Source organism: Haliaeetus leucocephalus, unplaced genomic scaffold (assembly GCF_000737465.1).
Source record: "Haliaeetus leucocephalus isolate CR32 unplaced genomic scaffold, Haliaeetus_leucocephalus-4.0 Scaffold83, whole genome shotgun sequence".
In the NCBI taxonomy this organism is placed as follows: Eukaryota; Metazoa; Chordata; class Aves; order Accipitriformes; family Accipitridae; genus Haliaeetus; species Haliaeetus leucocephalus.
The window spans coordinates 3,026,590-3,052,221 of record NW_010972519.1 but is presented as its reverse complement, the minus strand read 5'-3'; the positions used below and the strand labels follow the sequence as shown (position 1 = coordinate 3,052,221).

At 36.5% G+C, this 25,632-nt stretch overlaps 1 protein-coding gene across 6 annotated transcripts in view; it reads right to left on the bottom strand.

Annotated features, from left to right (window-relative positions):
• DPY19L1 (dpy-19-like 1 (C. elegans)) overlaps nt 1–25,632 on the bottom strand; it is a 51,957-nt gene that overhangs the window by 16,552 nt on the left and 9,773 nt on the right. For 4 of the 6 annotated variants that reach the window (XM_010582750.1, XM_010582735.1, XM_010582765.1 and 1 more), the window contains 9 exons: nt 21,956–22,076; nt 20,184–20,277; nt 14,912–14,969; nt 11,251–11,342; nt 9,092–9,191; nt 7,737–7,814; nt 5,669–5,755; nt 4,068–4,127; nt 573–653 (listed from right to left, as the gene is read on the bottom strand). In XM_010582750.1, the coding sequence (XP_010581052.1) occupies nt 573–653; nt 4,068–4,127; nt 5,669–5,755; nt 7,737–7,814; nt 9,092–9,191; nt 11,251–11,342; nt 14,912–14,969; nt 20,184–20,277; nt 21,956–22,076 (771 nt within the window). The remainder of the gene's footprint in view (nt 1–572; nt 654–4,067; nt 4,128–5,668; nt 5,756–7,736; nt 7,815–9,091; nt 9,192–11,250; nt 11,343–14,911; nt 14,970–20,183; nt 20,278–21,955; nt 22,077–25,632) is intronic. The other 2 variants (XM_010582742.1, XM_010582759.1) reach the window with 2 other exon arrangements.

Below are 25,632 nucleotides of genomic sequence, written 5' to 3'. Positions count from 1 at the left end.
GATTGGACTGTGTTAAATAAAAAGCAGAAAGCAGCAGAAAGATTACCATTGCAACTGCATTCAACAAGAGTATGGTTTTGCATAGTCATATTTTAATATACGAGCTTCCCATCTTTTGCCCCTTGATGCGCATCTGCAGATACGTTTTTAACAGTAGAATCTGACAACAAAGGGGCTGAAGCGAAGCGAGGAGTCCTAGTTACAAGCAGCATTTCAGAACTGTCTCAAAAATTAGCTTCAGAGGAAAGTGAACTAAGAAATTGAGTAAATAAAGAAAAGATGTAGGTAGAAGATATCCAAAATTAAAAAAGCTCTATAAATCCACATTTTAAAACAAACACACAGGGAATTTACTAACTCAATAGTAAAAACATTTGTCTTTTCACAAACTTCTGCAGTAACACCTCAAATTGATAACACATAATGACTGAGAAAGCAAACATGCAATCCCTCTCCCATTTCTGCAAAATAAATCTTGGAATTTCAGGAAAGTGTATCAGTAAGATGCCAAAAACAAAACATTAAGAATTTAAAATTTTTTGAAACACCAGTATTCAGATAAGAGAACTTACATCATCAGCTATTCCAAATGCTAAAGAAGTTAGGTATTTCAAGGTGACTGTCCCAAATAACCAGGCACATCCTTCGATGACCTTAAAAAAATATATATTCAGAATGAAATAAGCATGTGTCAACAAACTTTTAAAGAAATCTTTTCTTTTTTAAAAGGCTTATTAAATTTAGCTACTAGTTACAAACTCTCCTATGTTATCACCAGTAAGCACAGTAATTTCTAACCAATTACACTTCCCAAATTTCAGTACACTGGGGTGTTTTAAGTTTTTTTGTATTTTCTATTACAGTTGAAATAATTTTGTGCAACTGATTTATATTACAGCCATACCATAGCACATGACATTGTAGCAGAGGAGGTACCAAAGTTAACTTTAAACAGGGGCAGCCTAGCTGTCAATTCCATCTGTTTTGCATACACCAGTGTGTTGTGGTTATTTCACACCAATAGCCTCTCCATATTATCAGGTTGTACTACTCTAGTAATTCAAATCTTTGGAGGAATTTGCTGATTTATAGTACCTTCTCAAGATAATCTCAAGTTAGAACTTGAAGGAAATATAAAGACAGTATGCAAAATTACTATTTTCAGTTACACTAGTTTATCCCTATACCAGAAAGACTAAATGCTTCACAATCTAGCTTAATCTATCTAATTCTTTATAAAACTGCATCAACTGAATAGGATAACCTGGCTTGGTATCTTGTATCTGGGACCAGTAGCAGATGCTTTCAGAGAGAATATACCAACAAAATACAAACTGATCTTTACCCTAATGTAACCACGGATTTTATGTGATGACAGGTTGCATTCAGTCATCCCATTTAGTGGCTGCAAATGAACCTAAATACCTAGGAGGTACCTAATCCTTTTCTGAATGCCTCTATCTTTTTTTTGCTTCCACAGTATCTTTCTTCTCTCTTATAAGCTTATTGCTGCTAGCATAAGGGGCACTATATAAACTATAATTACAACCTACTTTTATTCACTGGCTTTATCATATTTACCTTTATTTTACAAGATGTAGAATTCTAACCTATTTTATAAGCTCAGCTATTTAGTGATTCTACATTAATAATTATCTTCATACTCTCGCTACTTAAATTTGATGGTAGTACATTTTGGGGGAAGGTTTTTTTTTCGTTTTCTTTTTTTCTTTAAGAAAGACACATTGACTGAGACTGCATGCAATATTTAGGATACTAAGTATGAGTTCACAAAATAAAAAAATATTTTCTGCTTTCTCTGCAGTTCCTTCTCCATGACTTCCATAATGTATTTTCCTTTTTGATGCCTGCTCAGTAATGAACTGATGTGTTCAGAGAATTTGTAAGAATACAAAGATCTCTGCTGAGTGGCAAGGACTTATTTAGGATCAATTACTTTATATACATACTTAGGGTGGTGGTGGTCATCTTTTGAAAACTTACCATTTAATACCACCCTTTGTTTCTTACTTTCTAACATGTGAGAGACTGAAAGAGTTAATGTCTCAAACATTGTGGTGGGGCAAGTTCTGCTTAAAGACAAACCCTGCACAGCAAGGAACCAAGCTGAAAAGCCCATCAGCTCAGACATCAGCAACAGGAGGGGGAGGGCATGCTGGAGGGTGCGCAGCTCCCTGTTCTGATACAAAGATCAAACAATGGCAGTGTCTGCAGGGAAGGAGAAGTTACTCCACAAACGACCCCCAAGCCCAAAGTGCTCACAAACTGTTCATTAACCTGACTGAGCTCTGGTGCCTGCCCGGAGGAGGGGCAAGGATGATGAAAGGACACCAACTGAAGCCGCGGGTGCGCAAGCCCACCAGGACTGGACCCCTCGGCTGACTGGACACCCTGGCTGACTGAACCAATGCTGGACCCAGGACCGGTGAAATCTTTCTCTCTTCCTTTTTTTCTCTCTTTCTTCTTCTCTCTTTCCTTTTCCACAATCCCTACACCTCATCTGTTTCAAGATATAAACCGCTGACCAAGTCTTAGACTAAGAGTAGATCCAGCTGCCCCTAGACCCTTCTCTGAGGAGGAGTCTGGAAAGCAAGGGGGTCTGCTCTGAACCTCATGACTCAACGGGAGGGATCTCCTTATTCCCTGAATTGATGTATATGGTTACACAGTTTACAGAAGTCTTATGCCAATTCCTGTTGTGAGAAACTCACCACCTACTACCACACCTTCCCAGTTCAGTTTGCTTCTGTCATGAATAAAATCTTTAACTGATCGTTTGGTGTCGTTTCACCTTGATTTAGCCCGAGGGAATTTCAAATTAAACAGGACTCCCTGGGCTGTCCAGTCTGGGTTGTGACATAATATTCACACCTTATCCCATGGAGCTTATTTTTTCTTTTATAATTCCAGTTACATATCTTTCCCAAAAGGTTCCTGAAATTCAAGTGCATTACATTCACCCACACACCCTTATCTACATCCTTCAAAGAAGTCAAATACATTTGTGAGGCATGACTTCCTTTCACAGAGACTGTATCAGACCTATCTCATTAGACGGCACATACATAAAGCTTACAACTTCATCACTGTTCAAGTTTTTATTATTTGACAAAAGTTAGACTTCCTGGTCTGCAGTTCCACAAATGCCTTGGATTTCCTTTTTAAAAACTGAGATGAGATTTGCCTACACCCCCATTTTCCCTGGTACCACAGCTAACTACATTAGCAGGTTATACATGCACTGCAGTTTGTTATAAATATATTTTTAAATTCCTTTATATTCTAATTCCTTTGTAATAACTGTATAAATTCCATCCAGTTTTGCTAACAGGTTACCCTTCATCTAATAAGAATGCCTGTCTTAAGCCAGACATAGTGTCAGTAGGCTCCCATTTCAGGTGTTTTTACAAGTTAATGTTATGTCTTAAGCAGTAAGTTGCTTCTTATTGTTTTCTACAGTGTTATATTTTATTTGCCATAGTTTTGGCAGTGTCCTCCATGTTTGGACATGGCTTCTACTGCCCTCAAACCCCACCTACACATCCTACTGTGTTTTACTCCAACTTGCCTCCTTTATTTATGTAATTATAAGTTGCTTGCTGTTGTTATAGGAAAATATACTAAAAAAAAAATTATATAGGACACATTTTAGTGAACATCTAATGCAGTATCTTAATCTCCATTTCTGCAAGTACTGTTAGCCTTTTACTTGCCTTTTCTAAATTGTCCTTTATTTTAAAGGGATTTTCATACAGATGTAAGGTTTTGTAAACATGTTTAAGTTGGTAATTTAAATGTGTTGCCATTTGAAGGCTATTTCAATTTTCTGATATAAATGTATGTTTATGCCCCTTTTCTTCCTTCAGTAATTTAAGATTAATTTCTGGGAATATGGACAATTTATTAAAGAGAGTAGTGCAGCTATATTTCTTGATTTTCAACTCTTATAAACTAAACCAAAAGTTATTTCTGTATTTCATTAAAACAACAGCAAAAAAAAAAGTCATGGTTCTTTTCTGAAATTCAAAATATATTAAATTCCTTACCCATAAATAGACTTCTCTTCTGCTGCTTTTCAAGACTTTTGGACTCAATTCAAGAATTCCCTAATAATAAAATGAATGTACATTTTCAGGTAACATACAGCAACAAGAAGATATTCCAGTACCCTGGATGGGGGGGGGGGACGACGACACACGGGAGGGGGGGGTGGTTTCAGTGAGCACCTATTGTTCCACACAGCTATTTATTAAAAAACCCTCCATAATTAATACAACTTGAAATATGAATGAGTATGTAATATTGTGATTTAACTCTGCCCTGGCAAAACATGCCAGCATAAAAAAAAAAATCTTACTGCAGTTTACATACAATTAAAGGAAGACTACTCTTCTCCTTAACAAGCAAGATTCTCTACTATACAGTTCTAATCTTCTTTAAATGAAAGCCAATGGGAAACTGAATTATGTCTCCTTCTACGAATGACAAGAGACATGTGAAGCAATAAATAAATTACTGGCAGCATAATACAAACAATTTTCAAACAAGGCAACAGAATATGGGGGTAGGAGGAGTTACTGGTATTTTTCCATTTCACATTATGTTCCTCGTTTTATGACACAAGGACGGACTCACTTTAAGCTAATTTGATGAACAATGTAATTAAGAAAAACTGAGAATGAACTTAAAAGCTTTCAGAAACCCAGTCCATATGTGATGAGGCCATTATAAGCACCCAAATAACAGACAAACAATAAGTATTTTTTCCAAATCAGAAAACAGGCAAGAAACTCAATGTACCTGTACTTACTATATAATTACAAAAGCTGCTACAAGAAGCTAGAGTGGTTTTATAAACAAGCAAACTATACTACAGCAAATACCAGTAGCCAAGGCAGCTTATTGTTAGCATGAGAAATTACCACTCTTTTGCTGATAGATAAAAAAATAAACAAAAGAAAAAATAAAATCACTGAGCTCACCCCAAGCTTCTAGAAGAGGCAAAAAGAATCAGAAATGGAGATGATTTGTAGTATGCTAAACTAGATGTCTTCACAGAATCTTATCTCCTATTTCCTATGCACATAAATCCCTTAAGAGAAACTATATAAAACTGAAGGAGGCTGGAGGTTGTTTTTCCTATTTAAGAAAAATTAGGATAGCGAATGATGAGATGATGTGTCTTCAGTGAATAATTTCACTAACATGGCAGTATGACTCAGCAGTTTCAAATAGTCTTAAACCATTGTTATATATGTTTCAGTCATTTGTTCTGCATTTCAGTTTCACAATTAATAAAGCAGCATTTAAAACAAACTCCTCCTTTCTCATGTTCTTATTTTACAATTACTGTGGTCAAAATTCATACATGGTAAATTTTATATTTTTATAAAAAGAGAGCTATAAAAACAAGAGAACTGAGCCTTAACTGACCCTCTTGTGAAGAGGTCTTAGAGTGAAAACATGATTTTTTAAATTAACATTTACCCATTCTCCCAATAACTTTAAGGTCTAATTCTGTTTGTCATGTAAAAGATTTCTCAACTATCTGGTAATGCAGCAGTTTCACATTTTACATCAATACGTACATAACAGCACAGCATTACAGTCACCACGTCATGTGATTTTTTTGTCTTAAACAACTTACCCAGATAACTACTAAAGATGCAGCATAATATGATGTCAACAACATTGAATTACCAAACATCAGAACAAAACACACTACAAGAGATACCTGAAAGAAGAAAACAAAAACAATTAAATTTAAAATAGAAAAGAATTGCCCAAGTATAGAAATTACCCTGTGTCAACAGCTTTAAAGACACCTACTTCACAGCAAGTGCAGGCTTGATACCCAGCTTACAGAATTGTTCTGAAAATACTGATTATAAGGACTTAACGGCAACAGGTAGCCAAGTGTAGATTATTATGTTAATTTATACTTTTAAAGTACTTATAGACAAAAAGATTTGATCATAGGACTAACTCATCTTACATGATGTAACAGCTACATTTTTGAAGTTATTCCTAACATTCTTTTTTTTCCAAATTATTGTATTATTTCTCCATCCTGCTTGTTATTTTTCAGAATCCTGGACAAACACAGAAATGTTGAATAAAATGTTTGACGTCTTCTTTCTACCAAACTGAAAAGCATATATTTAAAATATAATCACCAAAGTCAAGGAAGCAGAACTCTGTTTGATCATATGCACTTAACTATATGAAGTTGAAAGTCAAGGCTGAAATACAACTTTTATCTGCCATCCTGATCTCCTGCTGTGCTTTCTTTTTAATAGAAAGCAAGCTGAATTACATTTTCTAACTTGGAAAGCAAAATCAATGATCAAACCGTCATCTTCTATACACGGGAATAAGGAAAAATAATGTAGTTATTTGTAAAATGTGCAGACTTTTGTACTCCCCTCCTCACATAGTTAGACTTTCATATTGCACAGAAAAGTCGGGGGGGGAGCAAAAACTGAGAACACCACAAAACGAAGACTGGCAGTTTACCCAGCCTCATTAAGCCTTCTCTGTAATATAACATGATTGTTTATCTACCTGAAAATAGGCTTTTTATGACATTTTGGCACCAAAATTATGATATCGCTATTGACATAAGCCAAAAGGCTTAAGTATTTCATCCTGCTGCTGTCAAAAAATTACTAACCCAAGATGCTTATTTGCAAATTTTCCTGGTAAATCTGACTGGGAAAAAGCCTTTGGCATCCTGGGTTTCTATCACAAATCAATTGCATAGAACCTACTACTGCCTTTAGTTTATCATTTACAGTATTTCAAAATACATTTGAAAACATATGAAATAAATTTAGCTCAAAGCTTCTTTCCTGTTGTAAACATTCTCTTTTTGCCCACTAAGTTTGCAAAGCACAATTTTAGAAAAAAAATATTTTTAAAGAAAACTCTATTTCTTAAAAAAAGTAGTTTACATCTTCCTGTATATTTAAAACTGTAATCTCACTTCAAAGAGCAAAACTCCTGGTAGCAAAACTTGATCATTATCTCAACTTTAAAAATGAAAATCAGATATATTATGCAGAAACTTGCATGACTTCTACTTACGATCTCCTTCCTTTCTTGACTTTCTCACCCATTTTTGAAAAAATAGTTTTTCCTCAGACTAATAGTTTATTTTCTTTGTCCTCCTTTCTAAATATCTCCCCAAATAGTTCAACCACAACATCTTTGCACGGTCAAGACTACAGTAGTCTTTGAAACACAATTTCAATTGGGGTTCTTCTCCTTCAATGATAAAGAGTCTATTCTCTAATTTTGACTTACTAACATCTCATTTTTTTTGTTTCTGGCATAAGATGAACACTACCTTTTCAACTTTTTATTGCTCATGCTCTGTTATCTGGTATGTTTTCTAGTCTGTTGTTTGAGACAGTATCTTCAAGTCCATGGAATGAAAAATGACAGAAAGGAGAGGCAAATATTTCTACAAATCTTTTAGGTTGATAATTTTTCTGGAGTTCAAAAATTCCTGTGGGCCACAGGGATCCTAGTTTCTGACACTGTGATATAAATATTCATAAGATCAAATATTCAAATCCAGGCCCCTCCATTCCTTATTATTGCATCTTTTCAACCATCTTGCAACTAAGGAAAACACTTCAGACAAATGGCCTCTTTTGATGCTCTGACCTGTTTGAGGGGATTTAAGTTTTTTTAAAAAAAAAAAGTATTACCATATGAGCAGAGAGTATCTTCTGTAATTTGCCGGAGTCAATATAACCCATAATACACACAGCAAATAATGAAGCTATCTAGAATCAAAAGTGAAAGATAATTTAAAACAATTTGCAGTAGTCTACTCTTTCTAACAGAATACAGATTCATACAAAACAGTGATTATTCAAACACCCGTTAACTTTCATTCCTACTTTTTTTGCTAAGTAAGTACTTAGGCATTTCATAATGGTTTCTTTCAGAAAACCTATTGTGGTTCTCTGAATAACAATTATCAAACATATTCAAATATTTAAGAAGTATTCAGCTTTATAAAAATACAAGTCATCAAATGCAGCACTAACACATCATCTTTTACCCTTATATTTTAAAAAAACCTCCAAAACCGGAAAAAAAAAAAAAAAATCATTCATCAACATTATTTAACCTTAACTTTTCAGCAAGGTATGGGAACATCCATAATTTACTGCTGAGGAAAATAAGATTCACTGACCAGGCAGCTTGCTAAAAGTCACATGGGAAATTAATGAAATTATGAATTGAATCTGCAATTTCAAATTTCAGGCACAGCATCTTAAACAGTGGTGAGTTTCTCAGAATATTTCACAGAATTTAATGGCTTCCTCTTCTGCAGTTAGAAAACTTGCATACCACAGCATGTATTGATTGTTCAAAACTATCAACTCAAACCAAGCAACGTCTGCTTCAAGTAGGATAGACAAGTGAAAAGGCATGGAGACATAGATGGATTTCGGTCAACAGGCTACATTTCATTCAATTTAAACACTAAGAAAGTGTGCTGTATGACAGTATCCTACTACTGACATTATCATTTACTATTTTTAAACACTAGCTAAGGTTACCTCAACTGTCTGAACTCTCAGACAGTAAGATTATGTGACTACTCACAGGCTCATCAAAATTAAATAGGAAGTCATGCAAAATCATGCCAGATATTACATGCCATGCAAAACACTGCTCCATTTAAAAATTTAGAATAGCCTAAAGAGATGCAAGATCAATGCCTTTTTTATTTTTGTGTTTCAATATACAAAATTTTTTCTTGTTCTTCACTTGTTCTAATGTACTGATCTTAGGCTGGAGGCTGCTTTTAAGAGAAATGTAAATTTTTTAGTCCTGGAAACAGAAGACTGATGGGTGTAAATGGTCAACTTTTAAATTTAAGACTAGAAAAATATTGTGATAAATGGTGTGAGTCTTTCCTGAGAGCAAGAGTGAAATCTGGCTAAAAGGAAAGCATTGGTACAGTTGTGAGTTCAATGGCTGTCTATACAAAGCAGTCAATTTGCCTAGATAAGACAAAGAGGCTATTTAGACATGAATATGGTCTTACCTGTGTTAGAAGAACAAACTGAGCAAACTGCCAGGGAAGCATGAAAAAGATATTAGAAACACACAGTGCAATCAAGCTTCCTGTATTAATATTCGGAATCCTTGGGAAAGAGAGACAGAATAGGCATCAGTAAGTAAAATTATACAGGTGTTTGTATATTATTGAAAAGTACAATAGAAAATGCAGTAAAAACAAAGTTACCTTGGAAGTTAGCTAGCAATATTGATCAACTACAAATAACACTGCTCAAGTAAGTTTAATATCCATTTTCCATCAGTTTCCAAAAACAATAGTGCTGATGCTTAATGTTTCTTAACTATTTGATGAGTCACTCATTACCAAACAAGTCTTCTCCTGACAGCATGTAATATAGCAGACCAACCTACATCACTTGCAGTGGTCCACCTTCTTGTAACAACTCTACAGTCAGGTCACAAACATTTCCATTTCAGCTAGGATCACAACTGTTCTCAGAACAGTTTGCATTTGAAAGTTATTTCACTCCTCTTTCTCACATTTCTTCCATATTTACTTTCTGTAACTTGCTGCTAGCAATCCGGAGTGAGGTTTCAGGTCAGTAGACAATGACAAATACATGAAACTCATCTTTAACTGAAAACAGCCCGCTCTCTATGTCCTGCTCTAAGTGTTACTTATTTAATCCTGTGTTAGCTTTGAGGTCACTTCAGAAACATCTCATGTTTCAGATTTCACTAAGTGGCCTCCAACAGATGAAGACACCATAAATATTCTGCTGTAAACCCCACACAACAGATTACAGCAGTCTCACCAAATTCTGTAAAACTTCCTTCAGCTTCTTTGAGAAAGCCTCAAGATTAACTTTTATTGGAAGTCATGCTGAGCCTGAGTCTAATGTATTAAATAATACATCATACAAATGTGATACAAATAATGGAGAATTTAAGTTCTAGTCTCTGTTTCAAAGATAGTTCCTATATTTCATTGGAATACTGCTATACATAAAGCAGAGCTGCTCTTGAAGCAGGAATTATAACTGAGAAGCAGAAAGTTAAAATGTTTTATCACCTTTTTGGAACCTTGCTCTGAAACGCTCAGATTAAATACCTACTTCTCATCAGTAAGCAAGCCCAAGTACTATTTTATGTACCAAGATTTGAAGAACAGGAGTGAATCTATCTGATCAAGAAGTGTCATAATTATAGGTAGAGAATATATGTGCTCTGATCACCCTAACTTAAAAGTGTAATTTCCTCAGTTTTTGTTTGACCTCACAATTTAGCATTAAATGAACAGGTGTCTTTCTAATACGAAATCTAGCAATCACTCTACAAACTATTCCTGAAAATATTTTTCTAGACAGCATGTATCTTTTCCTCACCTAAAAAACACAAGTTAGTGATGAGCACAAAATATTTTTGGTCTAATCATCAATAACTATAGATCAGTATGACCTAAAAAGGAAAATCTGGGTTACAAGTACAAAGTTCAGCTAAATCATAAACACACTGCAAATCTGATGCAATGGAGTTGGTGGAAAAGCCCTCAAGTATTAACAATCATGCTTATTTTTCAAAACAGGGGCAAGACAATAATACAGTCATGTTGCAATCCAGAAACAACCACAGAAAAGCAGGGCTAATGAACTCAAGAGCATCCCTGCATTAATGTAATTAGATTGCTTTAAATCATTGAATTAGACTACTTAATTAGTCATAGAAAACTGCAAGAACATTACTAGCTTATGTGTGCCTATAGCATCCTCTGTTGCATAGCATAGGCTTATTCTAAGTGCAACCAACATACCACTCTCCAAGAGGGACAAAACCAATTGATGGAGTATCAGCTTGTTTCTCATGGGAAGGAAGTGACATCAACCAAAAATTCTGATTTTTAGTTTGATACGTATTTGCCAAGACAGTAATTCTGATTTTTATTTTAATCACGTCTTCGAGTTGCAAAGTTTTTCCTTTTAATAAGTGAGTAACATGACTGCAGTTCTACTGGTGCAGCGTCTGCAATGTAACAGCCACAGGAAAGTTTCTATGTTAACGATATCATTGCTACAGCACACAGAGAGGCACTTAAATAAATACTTAAATAAATGCATTTAAATAAATGTCCTGTGACATTCAACTTTTTAAATCATTGTAAAGAGCTAAGTATAAATTGAGAGGTACCTGAGAATATAGGTCAAAAGCAACATCTGAAGCACAAGGAATGGGTATGAGAAACTTTCACGAAGAGGTGGAGTCCACATGACACGAGTGCACTAAAAATAAGAACTGGGTTAGATGATAATGTTCGCTACATTTCCATAAAACAATGCATTTATATTTCAGAATAAGTGACCACAGATACTTCAGTAAAGCAAAAACCAAGCTACATGAGATTTTACTCACAAACTTTAAAAAAAAAAAAAGCCAGGAAGCAAAAAAATAAGAGGAAAAAGGAAGCAGCTTCCAGACTTGAGGTCTATGATGCACTGTTTAATTAAAATAGATTGCTGCTGTTCCAAAATTAAATGTGGCAGCTAGAGAACTTCCGAGAAAAAAGCCAGGACAGCAGCTGCTTGTCCTGCTTCTGCTGCTGACACTAACAACTCCTTCAGGTAACTAAAACCATTCTCAAATTCAGGCAGTGACTTGCCACACTTACACAGAGAAAGCGTGTGGGGAAAGGATCTGAAGGATAAACCAACATACTCTTTATTATGCTAGAGTTCTCTAGGTTATGAACATTTCAACAGCACAGAAAGTATAAAATCTGAAGCTGCCCTCCAAAACAGGCCAGTAAAATTGAACACATGAAATTAAGCTCTTACAGAGCTTATGCTAACTTATATATATCACTCTTCAACCCTAATAAAGCAAAGTGTAATACAATGAAGTCAAACTGAATAGCTTTTTCATTAATTTATTGGGGTTCATGGCAAATGGCTCAGCTGTAACTGTCATCTCCAATGTTTATATTCAGCTCTTTATAAAGTACTTGCAGATGGCACTGACAATCAAAAAAATAATTACAACTTTACAGGACAACTTTGACATACAAACAAATGGGTTCAAAATGACTATCAATAGATTTGCACTAAAAATTAGAAGTAGGTTCTTTACAACTACAGAACAAAAAAGTAGTTTGTCTTAACATGTACCACAATGAATCTATGAAAGCTTATAGGACGCTGATGCCAGGATGTTCCTTCTCCTTCACTTCCTATAATCCTAAAACCATTTTTTAAAATACTGTTTTACCAAAGAAGTCACTATGATCAACATTATACAATTCCTTGCTTCTTGTCTTGCTATTTCATAAATATGTTACATTAGTAGTGTAAAATCAATGTGTAGAAATAGTGTCAAATAAATGGAAAGTACAGAAGCCCACAATATTAATCAAACACAGTCCTTGCTGTCTAAAAGCACTCTCTGTAAAAGCTGCACCCTGATTACCGTTACAATAAACCTTTCATAAATATAAATAAATAATGTGTCTTCAGCTGACTGCACAGATGTGATTAGTTAAAATTATTTTTATTAGCAATAAATATAATCATGATTATTCTAAAGCAGTGTAGTCTTCTTGTTGATTATTTTTCAAGACTACAGCAACACTTCATTTACCAAATCTTTTGATACTGGAGGAGATAAAGACAGAAAGGAAATGATGAGCATATACAACCATAAAAAGGAAGCATTACCTTAAAAGTGGATTGACTAATGTAGCCCATGCTATTTTTCTATATTTGGAATGTAATACTAAACTCTGTGGATAGTTTATCAAGGCTGTAAACTAACTTTGCTGCATGTATAAATACATCAGATCTGTCTAAGCTTGAAATCATTAAAAGACAGTAGCACAAGCACAGCACAAATAAAAACATACTGCCTTAGGATCATTAGCTCAATGCCAGAAGGCTAACCACTTCTACACAGCATTGGATCCAAGATACCAAGACTTGCAGATCAGGCTTACTCATGTAGCTCAGTCCTAACCTTCCAGAAAAGGAAAGCAAATTTTTAGCAACTGGTCTAGCTCCGCTGTATGTACTGTTGAACCACATGCAAGATGATTTCCACAGAATCAAAGGCATATCGAAGAGTTAAATAAAACAATTTTTTAAGCATACATGTGCGCATGCACAACCCTTGCGTGTGATTCTACAGTAAGCACAGTGAAGCTAGACCACCTACATACATGTAACTACACACATTACCGTAACTATATACACAACAAACAACGTCGAGTTATTTCATTAGGTACCATACGAACACAGAGAGCCAGCTGAGATCTAACACTGCACCTCTGCAAGTAAGTCCTATTGCTCTCCAGAAATCCATACAGCTGAGCCTGAATCAGAGTTACCCTACTTAAGCCCTACCTAAGCCCAGACTACATCTGTGTAGAGCTATACAGAACTAATTTCATGCCATTCTCCAAAATACACACGTTACCTGTGTTTTCCTCCCAAGTGAAGTCATCCATAGAGAGGAGCTCTCCTACAGAATCTCCTATGGATAGGAGAACTGCCTGTGCCATAGTGAAATAAATGCTTCATTATTGCTACCACTATCTTTGAAATTTTCAACTTGTTCCTTTCTGAAGTTACACCTTCTCACCCTCGCCAACTTGGCAAAACAGTGTGTAGTCTATCAGTATTTCCTAGCAAAGGATAGAACATTCACTCCACTTCAGAATGCCATTAAGAATAGAAACCCATACAAAACTTTATATTCACCCTCTTACAGCACCAGAAAAAGTTTAGAAACTTTGTAAGGTTTACCTGGTCTGGACCAGGCAGTTAACACCACATGGGTGAAAATTCTTCATGGAGGATATTTAGAGAAAAACATTTCAAATAAAACTTAAAAATAGAATAGCTATTTTGTCACAGAGATTTTTAAGAAAACTGTCAAAGTTCACTATGAATAGAAGTATCTTTGATTCTGTTATGTGCAACTACATATTCTTACTCCTCAGAGTTTTCTATCAAGTTCAGCTCAGTAAAATAAGAAAACAAAACGTAACTTTAATCCTTAACAAAATCATAAGGTAACTAGTTTCCATCTAGAAAATCTTTACAGTACAGCTGCATTTTAAGTAAAACAAATATTTCTACAAATATATATACATAAAATGAACATTAAAAACCCCAGAAACACTGCCCAAGGGTATCAGAATAAAAGCCATGAGTTTTCTTCCAGAATATGAAACAATGATATGAACAGCATTAGCTGGGGACACAAGGAGATGTTTTAAGTGACAGTTTTTGTTTGTTTGTTTTCTGTAATGCAGCTTAGTAAAGAAGTTTAGCATTGGAATTCTCTATATACATATATTTTCTAAATTCTGTGTATCGTGGCTATAGTATATCAGCACTACAGAGGTTTCTTTACGTTTTTTGTGTGTGCGTATGTATTCATGAGTCTCTGGTAAAATACATACCAATTTAAAGAAAACCTCCTCCGTTTCTGAACCTTGTTCATATGGTACATGTAGCCCAGTTATGTTTGGAATGGGTAAAAAAAAGAGAATATTTTGATGTTTTTAAACTTGAAGTCATTGTGCTACTAAGATTTCTATCTCAGGACCACTATACAATATACTTCCTTTCTGAATTTTTTTTTTTTTTTTTAATATCTAAGGTGACACATTGGACTGTGCTGTGCATTTGAGTCATAACCTATTTTGCTTTCAGTAATGTCTTATTCCCTTTAAATTCATCCCCTCATAGATAAGCAACGTCACTACCTTTAATGAAATGAGAATTAGCTTAAACTTAAAAAAAAAAAAGGTGGGGGAGAGAAGGGAGGTTGGTGGTGGCTGGGGAGGAAGACCTACCTCTCCATGGTTGAAAAAGAAACACATCACGGTAACAAGGCCTCCGAGACGGCTCCCACTGTGGAGAGAACAGGAAAAATAGGTACAACAGAATCTCATACTGGTCAATGCTGCTTAAAAAAATGTGAAGTAGCACTTATGTACAGCTAAGTTCATTCAGGAGGGGGTGGGGAATGCTTTCAAGAATCAAGGGAAAGCAATCTACAGTGTACATACAATATTAAAATATTAGATAGTCAGCTAATGTTTATTTCAGAGCAGACCACTCCTCATATATCAGCTCTTTTCTGCAGAACACCAATTTTAACGTAAATAACTTGGAAAACGGTTATTCCACTCCTCTCAAACTTTGGTTTAGAACATTACGTCTGGTGCTTCAACTGCTGAACCCAGAGCTTGGTCTTGAAAAGCGCCAAACTTTTTTTTTTTTTTTTTTTTAAACACTAGGCAATATAAATGGAGTATTTCTCCCCTAAGATTTTGAGCAGAAAACTTTACAATTTGCATGCTCAATCACCCAACAGGGAATTTTGGTCTGAATCTAAGACTATGTTAGTATAATCAAATCAAGCACGTTCAAAAAACATACTTAGAAATGAATTCATGACACGGTCAATGCAAGATACAATTTAATTCTTACATGAAATACTGTGATGTTAACATGAGAAAGTTTTTTAAGCCCTTGACTTAAGGATTTTTATATGTTCCTAAATCAAATTCACCTTTTGAACAATTAGCACCATGGAGTCAGCACTAAAACCAAAGATATTACTTAGATTTATCCCATCTCAAAACAGCAGTAGATAAGGTTGCTGTTTGACTAGATTTGCAATTACTCATGTCCTGTGATATAAAACAAAGAACATTTTTGTGCACACAAGGGCACTACTACTATGAATGACAGAATATACCATTTTTGCTACTAAACAAAAGTATCAGCCAGCTGTTAAGATTCTTTAAAAAAAAAAAAAACACCAACAACAAACTTCAGACGACAGAATCATAGAATGGTTTGGGTTGGAAGGCACCTTAAAGATCATCTAGTTCCAACACCTTCCACTAGAACAGGTTGCTCAAAGCCCCATCCAACCTGGCCTTGAACACATCCAGGGATGGGGCATCCACAACTTCTCTAGGCAACCTGTTCCAGTGCCTCACCACCCTCACAGTGAAGAACTTCCTCCTTACATCTAATCTAAATCGACCTTCTTTCAGTTTAAAGCCATTATCCCTTGTCCCATCACTACATGTCCTTGTCAAAAGTCCCTCTCCAGCTTTCCTGTAGGTCCCCTTTAAGTACTGGAAGGCTGCTATAGGGTGTCCCCAGAGCCTTCTCTTCTCCAGGCTGAACAACCCCAACTGTCTCAGCCTATCCTTACAGGAGAGGTGCTCCAGCCCTCTGATCATCTTCGTGGCCCTCCTCTGGACTCACTCCTATTGGTCCATGTCCTTCGTATGTTGGGGGCCCCAGAGCTGAATGCAGTACTCCATGTGGGGTCTCACGAGAGCAGAGTAGAGGGAGAGAATCATCTCCCTCAACCTGCTGGTCATGCTTCTTTTGATGCAGCCCATGACATGGTTGGCTTTCTGGGCTGCAAGCTCACATTGCTGGGTCATGTTGAGCTTTTTGTCAACCAACACCCCCAAGTCCTTCTCTGCAGGGCTGCTCTCAATCCACTCATCGCCCAGCCTATATTTGTGCTTGGGATTGCCCCGACCCATGTGCAGGACCTTGCACTTGGCCTTGTTGAACTTCATGAAGTTCACAGGGGCCCACCTCTCAAAAGTCCCTCTGGATGGCATCCCTTCCCTCCAGTGTGTCAACCGCACCACACAGTTTGGTGTCATCAGCAAACTCACTGAGGGCACGCTCAATCCCAGTGTCCATGTTGCCAACAAAGATGTTAAACATCCCAATACCGACCCCTGAGGAATGCCACTTGTCACTGGTCTCCACTTGGATGTTGAGCTGTTGAGCGCAACTCTTTGAGAATGACCATCCAGGCAATTCCCTATCCACCAAGTGGTCTATCCATCAGATCCATGTCTCTCCAATTTAGAGACAAGGATGTTGTGTGGGACAGTGTCCAAATGCCTTGCACAAGTCTAGGTAGATGACATCAGTTGAGATCCTCTCAGATCCTTCACCCATCATTAATATAAAAGTCAAACAGAATCAGCAAGTTCTGGGTACAAAATCTGAGGGTCAAAGATACCAACTGAGTGCTAAAACAATCCCCAGGAATTGTGCATTATTGCACATAAAACTTGATATTTAATCCCACAAATTCTAAAAGCATCAACACTGAAACCCAAAATGACTACAAGAATGTGATTAATATTAAAAAATGTTAGTCCTGGAAACAAAGCAAACTAAAAATTTGCAAAATACCACACAAAACTAGAAACAAAATTCAAGGTCTATGCTAAAGTTTAACATTGTGATAAAACCCTAAAGTCTAGAATACAAAGGTCTTAATTGTATTATGAATGCTTTAGAGCTATCAGCCTCTATAAGGGATCACTATTTTACCAGATGAGATCAGTAGATCTGTAGCACAGAATAGGGAAATGCACCTTGTCAGTACCTTTTCCAGAAAAGGAAGTGAACAGAGCCTATTTCACAGAGGGTTATGTACAGTGTTGAGTTACACTGGTTATCTTCTAACAGTCCAATGCTATCATGTAGGAGATACAGTAGTTAAGCCTTTCTATGCCAATATAAAAGACAAAGGATAACTCTTTCCACTGAAACTCCCATAACATACTACAATTGGTGACATACATGCCTTTCAGTTGGAACCTACTTCCCCCATGTTTAATACAGAATAATCTAAAATTAATAAATAATTAGTAATTTTTAAAGAACTGCAGATGACCTGAACAGTTACACTTTGTCTGGTAGAGTCAGCTCGGGAATAATGAAAGAACTCATTTTTTGATTCCCTGGCTACAATAAGCTGAAGCTTAAAGTCATCTGTAATTCATTGTTGACTAACATGCAAGAAACAAAATACTGAAAAAGTACTGTTGGAAGGAGATATGGGAAATTTACTGGTAGTTCCTCAAGATGCAGTATTTGACAATTGGCTTAAGTAGTCTGTCCCTTGACTACAAGAATAGAGATGCAGGGATGATTGGGGGAGGCAGAATCTTACAATTGCATAAAAGTACTTATCATTGAAATGCCATTCCTTCGTCCATTAAAAAAAAAACTAAAAAAATGGCATGAGTTCTCACCATATTGCTTCAGTTATCCTAACAGAGAATGCTCCAGAGCTTGAGACTAACTTGCATCACATAAGAAGATTCCAAAGTACATTTGCATAACCAGAGACCATAATGCTAGGGCAGGGACATACTATGCCTGGCAATCTTCTGACCTTGCAAGGAAATTGGTTAAGGAAGTTAAACAGCAAAAACTAGTCCTACAACAGAAAACTAGTCCTACAAAAGCAACTAGCTTTCTGCTACCTTAACTCTTTGAACAAGCTCATCATCAAGTACAGCGAGCACAGATGTGAGGACACATGCTAGGTTGGAAAATAGCAATAAGAAAGTGGTCTTCCACTATCCTATCACCTTCCATCACTACTCAAAGTTGCAGAGACTAAAAGCAAATAAAGGCTGAAATAAAAAGATGACACATTCTATGAATATATAAGGAGACAAAAAAACTAGAAAAAAACATTATGTAAGCTTGAGATGATTATTGGTAAGAAATCCAGGAATGAAAAGATAGAGAAAACATTAGAGGATAGTTTCCCACCATCAAATTAGTCAGGCTATGAAAAAGTCTTTCAAAATGCAGGGCAGCAAGAAACCAGCTTTAATGAATGAGACTTATGCCAATTCATAGGATTACCTACTTCAGTGTAGTAGAATTGCATTACTCCAGATTCAGTTCTTTTATTTTTCATACCTTATGGAAAAGCCTAAATATTCTGGCTTGCTTTGACTAAGAGGAACCTTGGAACAGCCATAATGACTAAGTAGTCATCTAGATCTGGTATCCAACTATGAATATTCTTCAGAATAAATAAATAAGATCAAAGTCCTACCTACAGGAAACTTCGTAGTCACTTGTTATTTTTCATAACCCCAGATAGCTAGTGGCTACACCTTGAAAGAACTGCATTTATATTCTAGTCATCTTGACTACCTACATTGCAGAAAATTTATATCAAAAACTGAATTACTATCAATACTTGATAGTTATTTACATTCAACACAGCCCAAGTCTAAGGAAAGTACAGAGAAATTAAGACCTTACTGATTTTTCAATGACATTAATATATAAAATGTGGGTTTCCATACACCTTCCTTAAGAGAAAAATGACAAGTTAATGATACAAATATTCAAAGTTTATCTACTTCCTCAAAACATGAGACATTAATTTCCTAAGTTAAGGAATACAAACATACCCACTTTACCCCCAACCACCTAATAGTCACACTAGGCAACTTCCTCTATTTCACTGTCAGCTCCTGCCCTGTACTATTCTTTATTTGAACTATCAGCACATGCTTCAAAGAGAGCAGGAAAAAAACACAAGACAGTGAAGCCAGGGAATGAGGGGGAAAAACAATCATATGTCTCAGAGGAAAATGTAGCAGGCCTTTTGCTTTTTTGCAAAACCAACAAATGAAAATAGAGGTAAACAGAAAAATATTTCCGCTTCTGTTTTTCTGCTGAATGTGGAGTCTATTTTTGTATGAAAGTGTATTACAGTTCTTGAAATTTAAGGACAGATACTGAAAACAGAAATTCATAGAAAAAGGGAAGTGTATACATATCTCCAAAGGAATGCATTATCTCAAAAAATATTTTGCCTTCTCAGTTAAGTTAAAAATTAAAGACATGCAGCATGACTTGAGGCAAAGCATTGGGAAAACTCCAATCTTTGTTAAAAGTATACTGTCATTCAAACTTTGTTTGAAAATGAGTTACACTGGTAGTTTTAAGAGCAGAAACCTGTCAAAAGCCATTTAAAACCTGTACAGCATTTAGCTTTATCCATGATCTGGTGGTATCAATGAGATACCACGTCACTGAAATTTTCCGCAACTTTTTCTAGCATCACCATTTATTTTAAGCAACAAGCTCCTCTGTTCCAGTAATTTTTTAGTGACAATGTATATGTAATAAAAAGCACTACTACTGTACAAATAAGCAATATCCCATAAAAATATTTTAGTATTCACTTTTTCTAAACTCATATAAAATCTGACAGCTAGTACCAACTAAATAGCTCAGTCTCAACTGCCTTACCTGAGGTATGTACCGTATATGAAGAACAGTGACATCATCAATCCATTCAAAAGAAAAATCACAGCAACGTAAAAGGAAGCAGGGTCTCCCAAGCCTAACAAACAGTTAACACGTGTTGTCAAATATAGAAGAAAGATCATATTGCTTATAAACGACCATACAATCAGTATAATACACAGCATACTACCTTAATACATCTACGGAAAGAGACAACAAAAAAGTTAATATCACTAAGATTATTGTGGAGATTCAATCAGAAGACTGAAGACTACACTTCTGAAGAAAAAAAAAAAAAAAAGACAAGAGGCGTACACAGCATTGGGACAGTAAGCAACAGAACAGGCCAAAAGGGAAGCATTAACTGTAAAGAAAAACCTGCAACGTGTAAAAGGCATAAGCATCACTAAGAACATTTTCTACAGACTACGTTTTGACTTCATAGAGCTTTTTAGAACAGGTTCTATTCCCTGTACTCACTTCCCATTACTTGCAGGAGTAAATCCATCTTTAAACATATCGCACACAATGCTCTTTGCTTTCTTTGTTTCATCAGAAGCCAAGAGATTTTCCAATAATGCAAGTCTTTCAATTTATTCATTCACAAACACTTCTGTGTTCACACTTCTGTTGTTGTTCTCTTTCCCATTATTTCTTTAAACCCTCCTGGCTCTAATAATTTCAGCAGTACAGCATAAAAAGCCTCATTCGTTATAGAGAAGGTAGCAAAACTTCATAGTTTTGTATGCAGAAATGATTATTCACCATTGCTGAAAATACAGCAAGACAGTTCTCTAAAGTAAGATAATATGCTCACCAAATGTGGCAGTCTCAGTAGTTGGTTTTTTTGTTGGTTTGGCTTTGGTTTTTACATAATACAGAAATTAATTTATTCACTGTTTATTGCTTTTGACAAAACTAGAGAAAGTGAATCATTCAAGCTCTGAAGAAAGTTCTTACAGCCTTTGGGCGAAGGAAAAATACGAACTTGTCACCACACAAAGACATTTTAAATTATAAAATGAAACAACTTCACAAGCTACCATCTATCATTCAGCTTTAACCAACTGTAGAACATCCCAAAATTGCTTCTCAAAGGTACTTTTATTGCATAATACTTACTTGACAAGCCAATACTTTAAATGTGGAGAAAAAAAAAAGAAAAAAAAAGTCACAGTGTCCAAGCTTTGGTATGAAAATCAAGGTATAAGATTGAAATTTTTATGCTGAACAGGTCACAAGAGGAAGAGGATTCCTTCCAGCAGAATCACTACACAAGATTTCTCCAAAAGGGAACCCTGTGGTTACCTTTTTCCCTTTCCTCCCCACTCCTCAAGTTGCAGCTATAGGAGGAAATACAGAAGGTAAGTTTTTTAAATATAGGAACTTGGAATGTATTGGGGATCCTACAGAAGCTACAAAAATTTAATACATGTACAGTGGCCTCCAGTTACATTTAGGACATCTTATTCTTTATAACAGTCCAACATTAAGAAGGCTCAGACTACAACTGTGAAGTTTTGAAGTGCAGTATAGGAATTCAAAGTAGGTAGCAGGAGCCATCTAAAAAGCAAAGCCCACATTCTCACCCCTTGTGTTCTTAAAAGTATCTTTCTTCCATGCTTCTCACTTATGTCATGAACCTGCCAAAAACACAGGCTTAGCCAAATGAAAGCATGTCAGTGATAAAGACACAGGAGTATTTATTACTTCCGAAATATGTAACGCCACAATTACATGCTTCCAGGAAGAAACTAGAATAAAACACAACTCACCCTCACAGCTTTCAACAGGACTAAGCCCTTTTCCTCTGTTTACAGTCCAACACGTCTTTGTCGGTACACCAAGGAAATCCATAATGGCAGTATATATGCGGTACCAGCTGGCAAGGACTACCTAGGTGGAAAGCAGGATTTGAAGTTTCTGAACAGGAACTTTCAGACTAGCTCAATGCCCAAGGTAACCTCTCATGACAACTGGCCCTCATCCAGGATTTTTTTTTAAACTCAGAATTTCTCAACTACTTAGCATTTTTGATGATAATTTCCTAAAGGCATCCAACATAAACCAAGTATTCATTAACAGACTAAAATTATGCCTGATTTAGAATAGAAATAATTTCATGCATCAAACTGCAATATTTGGGAAAATTATGTATTTCGGTATTGTCTGGAAAGTTCCCCATTTAACTATTTTTGTTTATCAGATATTAAAATCCAAGATTTTCTTGACAGAGGACAGCTAGCCAAATTAAACCCACTAAAACCAATTAATTTTTTTTCCACCTGGCAAGAATATTAACGGACCAAATCTTCCAGGTTTTTACTCTGATAAACTTTGACAGGTTAAATTTAAGCATACATTAGAAAGGGCTTCCAGATGCAATGTAAGACAGCATTTCCAATTTCTGTGCAAAGGTTGTAAAGTTCTTGTAACAACCACCAAATTAAATCTCAACACCTGACACAGAAAACATCAGTATTTTACACACAGAAAAACTTTACAGCAAAGTCACTAGTTAACATTACGAAGCTATTCTGTCAGGATATAACTAACTTTATGGAGTTCATAAATGAGTAATGTGTCCATTCCAGTTTTGCTGCTTTGAAAGTTAAAACCCAGGGATCCCCAGACTGAAAATATGCTTCACCACTGCAATATGAGCTGTCTCAGCCCTGTGTCACAGAAAACATGTACAAGAAGGATAATTCCCTCTTTTCTTTCCCCATACAATTACTAAAACCCTTTATGTCACTTCTATCTTCAAGAAGGGCAAGAAAGAAACACAGGGAATTACACCTTGATGTCTGAGAACATGATGGCGTAAATCCTCCTGGAAACCACTTCGAAATGTACTAAGGACAAAAAAGTGACTGGAAGTAGTCAGCATGGATTTACAAAGGGGAAATCACACCTGCCCAACTTTATAACATTGAGATGACTTTCTTGGTAGATGAGGGGACAGCTGTGGATGTTTTTTTTTAATCTGGTGCCAATTCTGTTCTACACCTTAAGACCAGATGATGACACAAGAGAACATCCTCAGCAAGTTTGCACACAATCCAACATTGGAAGGAGTGGTTGATGCTTGTGCTGCCATTCAGAAGGACCTCAACAAGGCAGAGAAATGGACCAAAAGGAATCTCAGGAAAGGGAAACGCAAAGTCCTGCGCCGAGAAGGAACAACATCATGCACCAGTACAGACTGGAGCTGACCAGCTAGAAAGGAGTTTTGCAGAAAAGTGAGCCGTGGTGGACAAGTTGTACTTGAGCCAGCGATAAGCCCATGTTGCAAAGAAAGCCAAACGTATCCTTGGCTGTATGTCACCAGGACAAGAGAGGCAATTCTTCCCCTCTACTCAGCACTGCTAAGACTGTATCTCCAGTGCTGAGTGCAGTTCCAGGTTGCCCAAGACAAGGACATAAAGATGACAGACAGACTCTTTTCAGTTGACAAGACAAGAGATGACGAGCACAAATTGAAATACAGGAAATTCCATCAGAAAATATATCGGAAAAAAATTCCTCACTTTGAGGGTGGTCAGACACTGGAACAGGTTACCCAGAGGTGGAGATACTCAAAATGAAACTGGAGATGGCCCTGAGCAACCTGCTCTACTTCACCCTGCTTTGAGCAGGGTATTGGACTAGATGATCCTCAGACTCCCTTCCAACCTCAACTGTTCTGCAATTCTATAGTTCATTAATTTTTAATACCAGGGCTCCAATCATCATGGCTTACTTCACCTGTGGCCTTTACACTCTCACAATGTAAATCTTGAATATTTAAAATACAACTACATCTTTCTAGACCAAGACTCCCTGCCTCAGTATTCTGTCCTGCAAAGTACACTATCCTAAATTCCTGGAGGCTTTCTGAACATCTGTGCCTTGGCACTTCTGACTGTGTATGTGTGCATACACAAACCAGACACTTGCCCCATCTCCAGATGGGTAACAACAGGACTGGGGAACCAAATACAAATCTTTCCTCTTACCACCTGAATGTGGTTTGTACACTGCCAACAGAATGCATCTGGCAACTTAGAGACACCTGTGTAGCATATTTGCATCACCAGCCCTGAAGCTGACATTACCCCAAGGACATAAAACATTCTTGCTGAACCAATGCTGCACCAAAAAATTTTACTGATTTATCAGCTTAACCTTTTTACATCACAAGTGCTTGTGTCTGCTGCAGATGCTACCACACATGAATACTCCATAAAAAGGTACTGGTTAGGTACTTCATGCAAAACACAGAAATATTTTTTGCCAAAAGCTACTTTACATGAAACAGCTAACATGGGCATAAAAATGGAAGCAAATAAGTAGTGCAAAATTGCTAAGTCAATTAGAGCACAATGGCATTTTTGGAATTTCTACTGTCCCATATCAGATGAGGCAGTAAATGCAAAACTTGGAAAACAAAAGACTGGCTCTCAGACCCAGGAGATCTCTGTGGGCAGGCCAGCCCTTTGCTGTAAAAGAACATGTAGAAAAGTCAATCCATTTTACTAGCTGCCTTTGAGTAAGCACTTTAACACCGACTACACAACACTCATCACTCCAACTCAAATTTTCATCATCCCTGCCACATACAGAAATATCAACTGTTATGTAACAACGAACAGCCAGAGAGTAAACTTAACACATTATCTCTCCGCCACAGAAATTAACACCTTATCTCTCTGCCATTTTGCATCAGGGATCACAGATGAAAACAACACAACTACTGGAACAACCTGACTATGCAGCAAATAGTTGGGAAATCAAGACTTTATTGGGACTATAATATTGTACAACTACAAAGACTGACTTGTTGCTTTTGACAGGTTTTTTTTACTGCTTATATTTGTAATTGTCGTGGTTTAACCCCAGCCAGCAACTAAGCACCACGCAGCCGCTCACTCACTCCCCCCCCCATCCGGTGGGATGGGGGAGAAAATCAGGAAAAGAAGTAAAACTTGTGGGTTGAGATAAGAACGGCTTAATAGAACAGAAAAGAAGAAACTAATAATGATAATGATAACACTAATAAATTGACAACAGTAGTAATAAAAGGATTGGAATGTACAAATGATGCGCAGGGCAATTGCTCACCCCCCGCCGACCGACACCCAGCCAGTCCCCGAGCGGCGAATCCCTGCCCCCCACTTCCCAGTTCCTAAACTAGATGGGACATCCCATGGTATGGAATACACTGTTGGCCAGTTTGGGTCAGCTGCCCTGGCTGGGCATGAGAAGCTGAAAAATCCTTGACTATAGTCTAAACACTACTGAGCAACAACTGAAAACATCAGTGTTATCAACATTCTTCTCATACTGAACTCAAAACATAGCACTGTACCAGCTACTAGGAAGACAGTTAACTACATCCCAGCTGAAACCAGGACAGTAATTTACACAGACCATGTAGTGATTGCTATAGACTCACTTTTTTTTTTTCCTT